Source organism: Drosophila guanche, unplaced genomic scaffold (genome assembly GCF_900245975.1).
Source record: "Drosophila guanche unplaced genomic scaffold, DGUA_6, whole genome shotgun sequence".
NCBI lineage: Eukaryota > Metazoa > Arthropoda > Insecta > Diptera > Drosophilidae > Drosophila > Drosophila guanche.
This window is the reverse complement of record NW_022995752.1, coordinates 4,847,326-4,861,482: the sequence shown is the minus strand read 5'-3', so window position 1 is coordinate 4,861,482 and position 14,157 is coordinate 4,847,326. Positions and strand designations below refer to the sequence as shown.

The 14,157-nt window shown below is 41.3% G+C and overlaps 1 protein-coding gene across 1 annotated transcript; it reads left to right on the top strand.

The window, feature by feature from the left end:
• The first annotated feature begins 8,129 nt into the window (after positions 1–8,129).
• Positions 8,130–10,152, top strand: LOC117587776 (pickpocket protein 19). The gene is made up of 5 exons (XM_034278718.1): positions 8,130–9,086; positions 9,146–9,278; positions 9,385–9,438; positions 9,510–9,752; positions 9,821–10,152. The coding sequence occupies exons 1-5, from the start codon at positions 8,130–8,132 to the stop codon at positions 10,150–10,152; spliced, it is 1,719 nt and encodes a 572-aa protein (XP_034134609.1).
• Positions 10,153–14,157: the final 4,005 nt, after the last annotated feature.

The following is a 14,157-nucleotide window of genomic DNA, read 5'->3' as shown; positions in this document are numbered from 1 at the left end:
TGTGCTTACTGTACGTAGACAGATTCCTGTCGTATCATGTTAAAAGTGGGAGCACGCCCAATTGCAGGGTGTGAATGTATTGAGGGGGATATATGCATGTGTGATGGATAGCTCAAAAACGCGGGCGAATATGCTGCATATGCAATAGGAATAATAGACTTGCATATGCGTTTTTAGTGGATAAAGCTGAATATTATAATAGGACTAAGAGACCCTCATATGCATATCCACTCGTGAGTGTTTTTGAACTAAGCCTAAGAGACCTGCAGTAATTAGGAGTAGAAATCTAAGTTTTTGCGGCAGCCTCTTTCCCCCCTTTTTTGGGATTGTGTTCGTACGTGGAGTGTGTGCGATGCATCGCGTAATACTCTGTACGAATACATATGTATTTATATATTTAAGTACTGATTTCTAATTTCATTATTCTTTTACCATATCATTGGGTGATTTCGAAAATAGTCTAGATTAATATTATAATTTACTATATCGTCCGCTAATAAAAAATACAACAGAAAAGCCAGTAGGAAATGCATTTTTTCTTCCTGTCTTTGTGGTTATAGAAATAGTTCGTCCGATTTCCCTGTGAAGCTATTTTCATTTCCAAAAGATCCATTTTTATTAAGAAAATGTATTGTTTCTTGTAATGTAGATAGAAGTACTGTGAACAAATTTTCACGTGTTTCCGAAAAGCACACGCTAGGAAACGTTTTTTGAGTGCATTTTGTAACTGTGAGTAAAAGAAGCGCCTGAAGCTCCATTACAAAATAATGGAGCGGTTGATATTGAATTTTGTGACAACTGCTTAAAAAAAGAGCAAAACGAGGCATATTATAGGAAAAAATATTATGAGATATTGATTGACGTATAGGGGAGGTACGCTTTTACAAATTGAAGAAGTATTTTGTGGCCTTAAAATGAGTTTTGTCTCGCAAGAACAGGCGTCTCAGAATAAGAACGCCTAACACAAAATCAAGTGTTATTCCTATAATTGCCAAGCTGTTTCATGTTTCTGCGGAGGCAAAAACTGTATTTACCATGCTTTTAAAAAAGACATTGCGCTACAGCCCAGCAATAGTAATTGAAGGTATGAATACCTTCGAGATGTTTTACATTAAAAGCTCCCATCAAAACGCTTGATAGATGTTTTGAAAAATATGAGGCCTGGATTTAATCCTGATTTACTCATCAACCTCAAGACAACTTTTGAAGGAATGAGTGCTAAGGGAAGAGAAGCAGTGTTTTTATTTAATGAAATTAAGATCAGACGAGGTCTTCATTATAATATTGCACTCGATAAAATTCAGGGCTACGAAAATGATGGCAAAAATAAAAAAAGCCTTTTGGGACAGCAAGTCTGCGTTTTCATGGTAAGAGGCCTATTTGATAACTGGAAATATATGTTAAGCCACACCGTTTCTGCCAACGGGATAAAACACGATGACCTATTGGAAAAAGTGACGGCTAATATTGAGCAAGCACAATCCTTAGGGCTTAATGTAAGAGCAGCTATCTGCGACCGGGGATCAAATAATAGAGCTGTTTTCAGAAGACTGGGAGTCGACATTAAGAGCCCCAGTTTTAATGTTAATCATAAAGAAATATTTGCGATATACGATGTGCCACATTTAATAAAATCGATAAGGAACATCGTCCGTAAAAGAAATCTTTATACCCGGGATGGCGTTGTTTCGTGGAAAGTAGTCGAGGAATTGTTTGAAATCGACTCCAGACCCTCAACTCGAATCTGCCCTAAGTTAACACCGAAGCATACACATATATCCAAATAATTTTGAAAAAATGAAGTTAAAATATGCCACTCAAGTGTTTAGCCATAGTATAATGTTAGCCATAATGATAAGTTCTGGAGGCTTCTTGCAGTGCAAAGAAAGTGCAGAGTCGACTTCTACATTCATAGAAAAAATTAACAGACTATTTGAGTGCCTTAATAGTCATGTTCTCTATGATAGAAACCCGTTCAGGACTCCACTGTAGGAAAAACGAGAAGGGACGTGTGAGACGCTTCTTACGCGTCACAACTTTTATACCCGGCACTCAGGACTACATCTAGATGTAGAAGACATCGCCAACCACTAGATATCGTTCACATTACAGAACACGTAGTAAAAAGATTACTTAATAAAATGCATCAAAAAAATTGGATCAGTTAATCGTATTTTCCAATTTATGAGATATTTAAAACAGCAAAAACAGCGATTGAGCCATGTCTGTCTCTCCGTCCGTCTTGTTCAGCGCCTGGATCTCAGAGACCATAAAAGCTAGAGCCACCAAATTTTGGCACCAGACTTCTGTATGCTCACACTGTTACAAGCATATTTCAAAAATTAGCCCCGCCCCCTTCCGCCCCTGCAAAAGGGCGGTTTCTTTTTCTTCGTCTGTCATCTACATCAACAACACTCCTCACGAAAACACACTCCTTTAGCTCGGCCCCCTCTCTTAGAGCCGCACACTACAGATCCACGTCAGAGACAGAGCCGCGGCAGAGAATGTGAAAAAAAAACATCAAAAGCTTCTGGACAGGGTGAGTTTAGCCACTGATCCAATGATCCAATCGAATTCCAATTTAGTGATCTGATAGATATGGTCATCTACAGAATGGCGTTTTTAGTTTGGTTTGGTTTATCATGGTTTGCTTGATATGATGTCCTTGAAGCCCTTGAAGTGGTCAAATTTGTATGATAATTTTAAAGTTTCGGGATTGCTTTATCATTTTTTTCCGAGTATGTGAAACATGCCGGTAGATGTAAAATGGTGTGGGGATGTTTTAAGTGGTGTTACGATGGCCATACTTGGCCATCTAGACCAACATTGATATTATTATGCGAAAAGAGCATCCTTTGGACTTAGAAAGGTCTTGTTCCTAATTTGCAACATTATAAGTCTAGCTTTTGGGTCTGCTAGCGCCTTAGGGGGGCCTTGGACTTGCTGTTTAGGGACAAAATTTCGAATCTTTTTCACTCTGATCACTACCGATTGACTAATGCCATGTTTTCCATCAGTATTAGCTGTAACAATAATATTTAAATTTTCTAGATATTGTTTCTTCTGTCTCAGGTACAACATAGGAAATATTTAATAAATGTCTGAATTTGATGTTAGTATTACTAGAATATAAAGAAAAAAATATTTAACATAAAATCTGCAAGCATATTGATGATTAGAAAATTTTGAAACATTAAATAAGTAAAAATAACGAAAAGTGCATAATTTAATACAGACGAGCTTTTTTAGTTTTTTATATTTCGCTATTTAAAAGCTTAAAATATTTTCATTTTTCTGGGATTGCCCATTTGTTAAGGATTTGTTAAAGTCATTGCTCTCTACAAATAAATTGCGTTTGCATTATGCGTTTTGAAGTTATGGGCGAAGAAAATCACTTATTGTGAACATGTACTCATTGTTCCCCACTGTAAGTGGTAAAGCGATTGATTTTCATCTTTATCAAATAAAAACAAAAAATTCAATTTTTTATTTTCTGACCGACTCATTGTAATTGCCCACCACCACACTTTATTGAAAACGAACAAAGTAATTCCCTATATCGTTTAATTAGGACATGTCATTTGAGTGGACGTCTCCGCCGCTATGCATCCACTTTTCCTAGTACAGATGGACCATTCCTATATGGACTGGTCCATGACAGGCGCTTTAATTGGGCTTCGTTTAAGGTATTGCTCATAAACGACGCCCAATAAATGCACTTGTCAATAAAAAAAATAGAGAACACAATATATAATTTTTTTCGACTTTTCCCAAGTTGTTTAATAGAATATTATTTTTTTTATATTTCCCAGACGGTAAGCTAAAATCACAAAAATTGGTTGATGTTTTAGCTTTACAACCAGATCTTAGATACTTAAGTTATGGGAAAAAACAAACCGCTACCTCTGAAAAAGAGCTTTAAACAAATAAGAGCTTTTAAAATTCTTCAAAAAGAAGTTCTGTAAAAAAAAAATGTATCATTTTACTATTTATAAGCCCCATCCATATCTTCATATCTAACGGAAGTGTTCATTTTGATTTACATATTTTGTTATTTTATTTAATTATCTTAACCTTATTTTATCTTATTTCTATCCGGGCATTCCTTTGTGCTCGCTTTTATTGGAGTGCGAGAGCCCTGCGAAGAATTGATTCTGGCGATTCACACTGTAAACATTTTTGAGACTCATCAGCGACCGCTTCCCGAGTAAACCATCGACTTTTAAGTCTAACGTGACCCCGTTCATTAAAATATTTTTCATATTTTTAATCGTGAACTCATAAGCTTCACATGATAGAAAAGTAAATATATTAATTAAATGTACATTCAAATAAATGATAGAGGGATTCTTACATTCGCCCATTCCCCAATTCTTCGTCTAGTGCCCTTAGCTCGTCACACATCTGTGACACCATCGCCTTCAGCTCTGCCAACTGGCAAGCCATAGCATTAATATAATCTTTAAAACGAAAAAAAATGTGTGAGACAAGTTAGAATAGTTATGCATTTTAATTATTATAACGAGAAGAAACGTATGAGACGGTTCTTACGCGTCACATCTTTTATTCCCGGCACTCAGTACTACTTCTGTACCTTAGCGTGTTTTGTCAAATTTAACATTTTGTCTTCATCTGTCATATACATCTTCAACACTTCTCACGCCAACACGCTCCTTTAGCTCGGCCCCTTCCGAAGACCCACACACTGCAGACTCGCGGCAGAGGCAACGGCCGCATACAAAAAAAAACAAATATAAGCTGAGTGACGGGGTGGGTTAAAAGTCCGCAGAGGCAGAGGCAGAGGCCGAGTGAAGCAGAAGCAGAGTGTGAATGAGAGAATGTAAAAAGAACAACAAAAGCTGAGGGACAGGGTGGGTTTAGCCACTGGAAATTAATTTCTCCATTGTGGCTATAATAATGATCCAATCGGATCCCAATTTGTTGATCTGATAGATAAGGCCATTTCCTACGGAATGGCGTTTTTAGTTTTTTTTTATCTTCAAAACTGTAGATTTGAGAGGTTTTCGCCCTTTTTCCGGGTCGGAAGGGGGCGTGGCTCATTTTTGAAATACACTTGTAACAGTGTGAGCATACAGAAGTCTGGTGCCAAAATTTGGTGGCTCTAGCTTTTATGGTCTCTGAGATCAAGGCGCTCAACAAGACGGACGGACAGACGGATGGACAGACAGACATGGCTCAATCGACTCGGCTATTGATGCTGATCAAGAATATATATATACTTTATGGGGTCGGAAACGTTTCCTTCTGTGCGTTACATACAACCGTTATTCGCACACATACAATATAACCTATTTACTGTTCGAGTACCGGGTATAAAAACTTACCTTTCAGATCGGCCAAACTCGATTCGATTTTTTTTTCAAATTTTCTCTCCTTCGTCAACAATCTCCTCTTCCAATTCGTTCTTTCAATTCATTTGTTTGAATTTTTTCGACATACCTAAAAATTAAAAGAAAATATCCAAAATAAAATTATAGAATTAGTAAAAAGTTAATACATACATATGTAGCATTGGCAAAATTAAAAATTGGTTTTTGGGTGAATGGCAAACTGCCTTACTTTCTTAATACCCTAAAGATGTCTATATGTCTATATGATGACTTATATTCCTAACGTTGTTGAATCTAATGGCTCCTTATATGTACAAGCTATACATACCTACGAGAAACCCTCTGTCCATCTTCAGAAATCATAGTAATTTTTAAAGATATTTTTAATAAAACAAAAACTATTTGGCTGCTTTAAGCTTAAGGTACACCCCTTAAAAACACAACGTTTTTCTATTATTCTAGTCCCAATGTTCGGTCCAGCAGCATTTTAATCATAACAACATAACAACTAAGCTCCATGGCATAAGTTCAACATAGATTAATATCTCTGTTAAACATAACGCTCGGTAGCGCAGCTCCGCTCTCTGAGAGAAAGTGTGCTCTGCAGCTGCCGAAGTGCCTCCAACCAAGATCGGCCGTCGCTGCCGAAATCAGTTATTTGCTAATCTCTCGTCGCATAGGTTTCATATCGAACCCTGTAATCATTTATCTGGCCGGCGAAAGAGCGAGCAATCGGCTTCGGCTAGACTACGGTATAAATAAACAATTATTACGTTTAAACCTTAACTTATTCCTATTGTATGTTGGATAAATATAGGTGCCAAAAAAGATTGGCATCTCAAACACTTGCCATCCTTTTTTTCCTCCAAAATGTTCCTCTTTGAATTTTATGTAAGTCTCGAAGATTAAATAGGGTAAATAGTAGTCTTCGGGATCAAAGCAAAGCGAGAAGGGACGTCTGGGACGCTTCTTACGCGTCACAACTTTAATACCCTTTTAAATTTTTCTTCGTCTGTCATCATCTTTAGCTCGTCCGCCTTCCCTAGAGCCACACACAATGCAGAGTCCTGGCAGAGGCAGAGACGCGGCAGAGGCTGGGGCCGCACGCTGCAGAAGCAGAGTGTGAATGAGAGAATGTGAAAAAAACAAATATAAGATTCCGGACGGGGTGGGTTTGCAAATAAATGTCTTCATTCTGGCTATAATAATGATCCAATCGGACCCCAATTTGGTGATCTGATAGATAGGGTCCTTCCCTACAGAATGGCATTTTCCTGTATCTTCAAAATTTTAGGTTTGGGAGGTTTTCGCCCTTTTGCGGGGACGGAAGGGGGCAGGGCTCATTTTTTAAATACACTTGTAACAGTGTGAGCATATAGAATTGGTGGCTCTAGCTCTTATAGTCTCTGAGGCGCCAGGCGCTCAACAAGTCGGACGGACGGACAGACGGACAGAGAGACGGACAGACATAGACTCGGATATTGATGATGATCATGAATATATATACTTTATGGGGTCGGAAACGTTTCCTTCTGTTCGTTACATAAAACCGCTATTCGCACAAATACAATATACCCTATTTACTCTTCGAGTACCGGGTATAAAAAGTTTTCTAGTCGCGCTGAATTGACGCCACGCAAACCCGAGTTGTTTTTGTACAAATAATTGTTATAAGTGAAAAAAGAAGTAGCGTGTACATTTGTACTTCAAACATTTGGATTTACTCGGTTTTCGTGAGTGTGAGATTTGGTGCACAGTAAGAGCAAGTAGTGCACCCAATTACGGTAAACACTTCGACTTTGCCATGTTTTGCAGCAGCCTAAAAGGCAACGGCACAAACGACAACTATGCGGCGTTTCATAGCAGGGGTGGCCTCAACCTGCTGGGCCTCCAAGACCTGTACTTGGACACGGCATCCACGCTAGGTTCGGGCAGCTCCAGCTTGCCACCGACGTCCAGCTTCTCGTCGGGCACACATCGATATTCTAGTTCTTTGCCACATAGTCCCTTTTATAACGATATTCGGTTGGTTCTGGATATTTAGGGCACATTTTGGGTAAAGTTAATGCGCAGTTGGCCTTGCCAGTGGCAGAATTTTACTCTTTCAAAATCAAAATTTTTTCTAGAGAAAACGTTCTATAAATCGATTCAAGCGATAAATGTAGGACATTGGAATCGCTGATAAAATGTTCATAAAAATACGCTAATTCTTTGCCATAAAACCCTTTTAAGTCACAATTCTGAATAATCGACAGAAAACCAGTCATCGATACTAAGTTCGATATAATTTATAGATGTGGAGTAGCTAAACTCATTTAGGGTGCGTTGATCAGATATTCCGAAGTGAAAACCACACACCGCAAACCATTGAAGGGTATTCAATCATCCGCCTGCAGTGCCATAAACTTTCTTTCCGGCTGCACTCCATTGTAAGTGCTTTCTAATCGTTGTGTGCAAATCATTTGCGTTCAATTGAATTCATTTTGGTGCCAATTAGCTGGACACATGTGCTCGCGAACCGTTTGGGATTCCGGGTTGGATGCAAATCAGGTCGAATCGAATCTCTTGGGGGATATGCAATCGATTGGCGTGACATTTGCTGGCAGTGTCAGATGGGAGGGTTAATAGGAGCAAAACACGTCAAACCAGCTGCTGGTGTAGGACTGAAACATGACAAGGCGCTAAACGCCATCTAATTACCAATGAAACGCCATCACGAAAAGCGATATAAAAGAGCTTTTCGACACATTGGTTGGATTTAGTTGGTTCCAATTCAACATGACGCTGGTTTATTTTCCACCGTCTCGGCCGCAGCAATCGTTGGCACGTCGCTATGCCCAACAGCTCGGGCAATCTGCCTGGCAGTTAGCCTTAAGATTCGGCAAACGCACCACGATCCATGGCTTGGACAGGCTGCTAGGAGCCAGGGCCAGTCGCTGGGAAAGATTCGTGTGGCTGTGCACTTTTGTGAGCGCTTTCCTGGGCGCCATCTATGTCTGCCTGATACTCTCGCAGCGCTACAACGATGGACACTTCCAGACGGTAGTGGACAGCACCCGATATCCGGTGTATCGCATACCCTTTCCTGTAATTACCATCTGCAATCGGAATCGCCTCAATTGGGATCGTTTAGCCCAGGCCAAGAGCCGGTTCCTGCCGAATGTGACGAATGCTGTTCAATTGAATCTCTTTGAACGGATTGTCAGCAGCTACGACGACGTTCATTTCGGGCACTTTCAGTCCTTTGAGCGACTTCGCCATCAGCCCACTGAGCTCCTGAATCACGTAAACTTCAGTTTGGTAGTGGATTTTATGAGCTGGAGCTGTGATGAGCTCCTTTCCGACTGCCTGTGGCGGCACTATAGCTACAACTGCTGTGAGATCTTCTCCAAGCGTCGCAGTAAGAACGGATTGTGTTGGGCCTTCAACTCCCTGGAGACCATCGAGGGCAGACGCATGCAGTTGCTGGATCCCATGTGGCCCTGGCGCACGGGCTCCGCCGGCCCTATGAGCGCCCTATCCGTGCGAGTGCTGTTACAACCGGATAAACACTGGCCGGGCCGCAAAAACGAAAAGGGCATCGATGTGATGGTCACTGAGCCTTTTGTTTGGCACAAGGATCCCTTTTATGTACCCGCAAATACGGAGACATCGCTGGAGATTGAGCCCATCATTTATTTCTATGATAATGATACGAGGGGAGTGAGCTCCGCTCAGCGACAGTGCGTTTTCGATGTGAGTATTGCGTAATGGCTTAGTTTCAGGCTCTCTAAATTTAAACTCTTGACAAAAAGGATGAGCATACCAGCCAGGATTTCAAGTCGTTGCTGGGCTACGTTTACATGATTGAGAATTGCCAATCGCAGTGCCATCAGGAGTACTTAGTGCGCTTCTGCAATTGCACAATGGACCTGCTCTTTCCACCGGGTAAGCACGTTTCGTTCAACCGCAGACAAAAACCTTACATACTTCATGCTTCATCCCGGTGTCTCATCGTACCACGTGCCTCGAACCTCATGCTGCTTGTGTCCAGGCCAATATCGGTCGTGCCGTTCACAGGATTTACTCTGCCTGGCAGAGCACAATGGTTCGTAGATGGCATAGCCCTGACAGCTACTTGCTTCTAATCCCAGGGCACTGTACTGCATCCATCCTTAGACCTACTGCGGTACTCACATCAGCCCGGGGAGGAGGGCTTTGTGCGCAACAATTTCCAGGGCATGCTCTGTAAATGCTATCGGAATTGCTACTCCCTCAACTATATCAGCGATGTCCGGCCGGCCTTTTTGCCGCCTGACGTCTACGGGAATTACTCGTATGTGGATTTGGATGTGCATTACCGCTTCGAGACCATAATGGTGTACCGCACAAGCCTGGTGTTTGGTTGGGTGGATCTCATGGGTAAGCACAGAACAGTGAAGCACAGAAACACTGAAGATTTCCCTTCAAATATCCGACGTATCTTTCAGTTAGTTTTGGTGGCATTGCTGGTCTCTTTTTGGGCTGCTCTTTAATCAGCGGCATGGAACTGGCCTACTTTCTGTGCATCGAAGTACCCGCCTATGGCATCGAGGGACTTCGTCAACATTGGCGTTCACATCGCAAGAGGGCCACTGGCAACAGCTCTACAGATACGCCCACACTCAATTTCCGCCAGACCATGCCCAGTCAGCTGATGGAGCAGTATATAATGCAGCTAAAGACGGAGCAGAGTCAGCGGAAAACGTTGAAACAGAAGGCCGCCAATCTACACAATTGGCAACGCCTCACATTCGCCCATAAGCATGTTATTAGCAAATGAATAATGCGCACGAATAAAATGTGTATTTGTTCAGGAAATCATTGGCAGGAGTTGCAAGGGTCGAAAGCGTTACAGGAGTGGCAAATGGCAAGTGTTGTGGTGGGACAGAACCAGCTGCCAACAAGTCAACAAACAAATTGTCCTCATTTTTCAGGCTTGCAATTTGCCAAGAACCATTGGCATCTCACCATCCATCCATCCACCCCTGCCTTTGGGTTCTGTCTGCCTTTGGGTTCTCCGTCGCCTCCTACTCTGAGGTTTTGAGGTCCTCCTGGCCGCACGTTGACAGCTTCATTGCCAGACGACATTGTTAATCAAAATTGAGGTTAAATCGTGCTTCCCAAGCGGTTTGGCCCCTTCCTCAGTATTGCGTTTATTAAGACATTCCCTTGACTTTTGGGTAGATTCAACCTCCTGCCACAAAGTCGGGTTCATTGCAATTAAACCAAAAGTTTTGTTTGTTGTCGTAGGTCCAGGACTGTGGGTGACCCCTTGAGAGCTGAAGCCGTTTGCCCTTTCCATTTAATCACAACAATACGTATGCATAATTTTATTTATTTGTACGTAGTTTCACCACATTTTCAGCACATTTTCAGCGCACTCTGTGTGTTTTTTGTGTGTGTGGTTGTAAAAACACAGTAGGCAATCATTTATCATTTCAATGGCGCGACGCCATTATTATGATTATTACTGTGGCTCAAAATGAGGCGTGGAAAACGCTTGCAGACAGACATACAGACTGATAACGGGGAGGGTTGTGTGATATATGGAATTGAAGGAGAAATTGTAAGACTCCATCTTTAAATTTAAATTCATATAAAAGAGCAGTTTTTTTAACCATACACAACGAGAAAGTTTGTAAAGTTAGGTAAGCATTTGTGTATATTGTACGATTCTGGGCTTTAAATGAGATAATATACATATCAGATAATGGTGTAGATTGAAATATGTCTTAATAAAAAGCGGGCAATATCAAGCAAAGGAAACCAATTAAGTGACAAGAGTTATTACTTGAATTAGTACGTTCGAAACTCGAATCAGCCCAGTCACAAAGTGGTTCTAATTTCTTTTTAATTTTCGTGAGGTTTCAGCTAACTATAGTCTCCCACAATCAGCCAGCCACAAATAACCACCAAAATGAAATTTTATAAATATCCCACAATCGATTCGAAACCTATTGAAATTCAAAGTCAATCAGTGTGTGGGGGGGCGTGTGAGGTGGAAAGATTACCAAATTACTCGCACACGAAAAAGCAGTCGAGCGTGAGCAGAAATCAAGAATTCCATGGCATTGCAGAGCAGAGAAAATATTAAATAATAATATTATCACATTTGATTTATGTCAAGCGGCCAAATTGACTCACTGCCAACACAATGGTTGTCTGGCTGGAACGAACGAAACTAGCGTAGGAAGGACGGCAATTCCAAGAGTCAGTCCGTTAGGCAGCCAGGTGTTAGTTTTTGAGTTGATAAAATATTTACGCTGTCAGCGCACAAGCCGTCAAATGGTGCACTTCATGCGGCCGGGCAGAGAGAGCAAGTGCAACCAGAAGGTAAGGCAGGGCGGGGTAGAGCTTTTGGGCCAATAAATGTCACGGCAGACTGACTTTTCTCTTCAGTTTCTTGGCGTGCAAAGTATTTTGTTCCCGACATCGTCTTGACACAGTTTGACAGGAGCGGTGGCGGCAACGACAACACATGCAACATTATCATTCACAAGTTTTGACAAGAGTACCCGCGTTCGCGGACAGGCAGAGTACGGGGACCAAGCCCTGTTTTATCTTTAGGACTCATGCCAAAAAGTTAAGTAATTAAAATATGAAGCATGCAAATTATACGACACATGACATCGTCTCGAGTGCTTTATTTATGCCAAAATGCTTGTCGTGTTTTTCCGCCTAATTGATTTACAGCCATGTCGGTGTCCACCCTCTCTGGCAGCTACTGGCTATTATGAAAATATTGCTGCTGGCCGCCTTAATTGTAAGCACTTGTTAGTTAATTAAAAATGCAAATAAGCTTCGTCCGTCGCTCTCAAACTTTTGGGGGGTTATTCCACCATTCATGCGGCTCTCTGTTGGGGCTTTGCAGGGGCCGTGACCCATGTGCATGTGTGGCTGCATCCCCTTCACAGGCTTTTGGGACGACAATTTAAAGTTTTTGCTGTGCACCATTTCACTTAAAGTGTAGTTATAATACAGCTAAGATGAGAGCTAAGTTTTTAATTAAAAAGTCATTGAAAAGTATAGAAAATCGAAGAAGAACGAGAAGGGACGTGTGAGACGCTTCTTACGCGTCACAACTTTTGTACCCGCCACTCAGTACTACATCTGCATCTTAGCGGTGTTTTGTCAAATTTTAAATTGTTTCTTCATCTGTCATCTACATCTACAACACTTCTCACACCAACACGCTCCGTTAGCTCGCCGCCCTTCCCTAGACCCACACACTGCAGACTCGCGGCAGAGGCAGTGGCCGCACACAAAAAAAAAACAAATATAAGCTGCGGGACGGTTTGGTGATCTGATAGATATGGCCATTCCCTATGGAATGGCGTTTTTAGTTTTCTTTTATCTTCAAAATTGTAGGTTTGGGAGGTTTTCACCCTTTTGCTCATTTTTTAAATACACTGGTTTCAGTGTGAGCATATAGCAGTCTGGATGCAAAATTTGGTGGCTCTAGCTCTTATAGTCTCTGAGAACTAGCCGACAAACAAGACGGACAGACGGACGGACGGACAGACGGACAGACAGACATGGCTCAATCGACTCGGCTATTGCTGCTGATCAAGAATATATATACTTTATGGGGTCGGAAACGTTTCCTTCTGTGCATTACATACAACCTTTATTCACACAAATACAATATACCCTATTTACTCTTCGAGTACCGGGTATAAAAAAAGCACAGTAAATACCCTGGGGTGAATATTTGAGCAACTACCAGTTAAATCAATAGCTTTGGCAAATGTTGATGGTCAGGGAGAAGGAACGCTAACGAGAACGAGACTCACAGCAATTGACCTGAGTCTGTCAATCAGTCAATGGCTGAGAAGGCTAGAAGACTAACAAGCCCTGGAGTATATACCCGGAGCTGTGGCACATCTGACCTATGCTCTGGTTCTGTATCCTCGTGGCAGTCGTACAACTACTGCTGCTGCTTACCTGACAACATGTCCCAATTATTGTGCTCCACTGAAGCTGAAAGTACACAGAGAGCCACATGGATCTAATAAGTCACACGACACAAGGGGGCGAGAACGCACCAACGAAGACTCATGTTTTCGTCTGGCATAATTATGCAGACAATTTTAGGGAATAGGTGATGGATAGATGCTCTTTGAAGTAGTAACAATTTTGACATGCTTACAATATAAATGGAATACCCAGAATTACACGGCGTGAGAAAAGAGTTGTACTTCCATTTCATTTGACACTTTGCTGTGCACCAACAATTTCCATAGATTCAATTTGATTTTCTTCTTAAATTGGAATATGATCCCAATATCTGCAGTATCTCTGGGACCCAGTTTTATACTACTTATTATCGTACATATATTGTTACAATTTTTATGAATTTAATTTTGAAAATGATTATGCATTTCACTCAGTATATAGTCTGATCGAATGTGAAAGATTTCAGAAGTACCTAAAAGCTATTTTTGATTATGAAAACTTTCGGTAGCCGCACCTACAATTTATTTATAAATGTAAACCCATATTTTTACACAATATCCATTCCACAAATGAGCTATTTTTTGTTTGTTCTGCCCAAATAAATATCTCGCCCCTTAGACTCGCTCCTTTGTGAGGGCAAAGCAACATATGATTCATGACATCTAAGCTGCGGCTAAATCCACTTTACTCCTCATACATAAATACAGCATAAATACAAATGTACATCATGCTACCCATGACGTCGAGCCCCGTCATCCATCCATCAAAACGTCTTGTGGCCTCAGCGTCGGCGAGGGTGAGGGTTGAAGCCCGTCACAAGGTAAGATCA

Excerpts from the sequence above, each read along its gene's own strand:
- LOC117587776 (XM_034278718.1), top strand. The coding sequence starts at position 8,130 with ATGACGCTGGTTTATTTTCCACCGTCTCGGCCGCAGCAATCGTTGGCA. Across the intron at positions 9,087-9,145 it reads AGCGACAGTGCGTTTTCGAT|GATGAGCATACCAGCCAGGA; the intron begins GTGAGTATTGCG and ends CTTGACAAAAAG. Across the intron at positions 9,753-9,820 it reads TGGTTGGGTGGATCTCATGG|TTAGTTTTGGTGGCATTGCT; the intron begins GTAAGCACAGAA and ends CGTATCTTTCAG.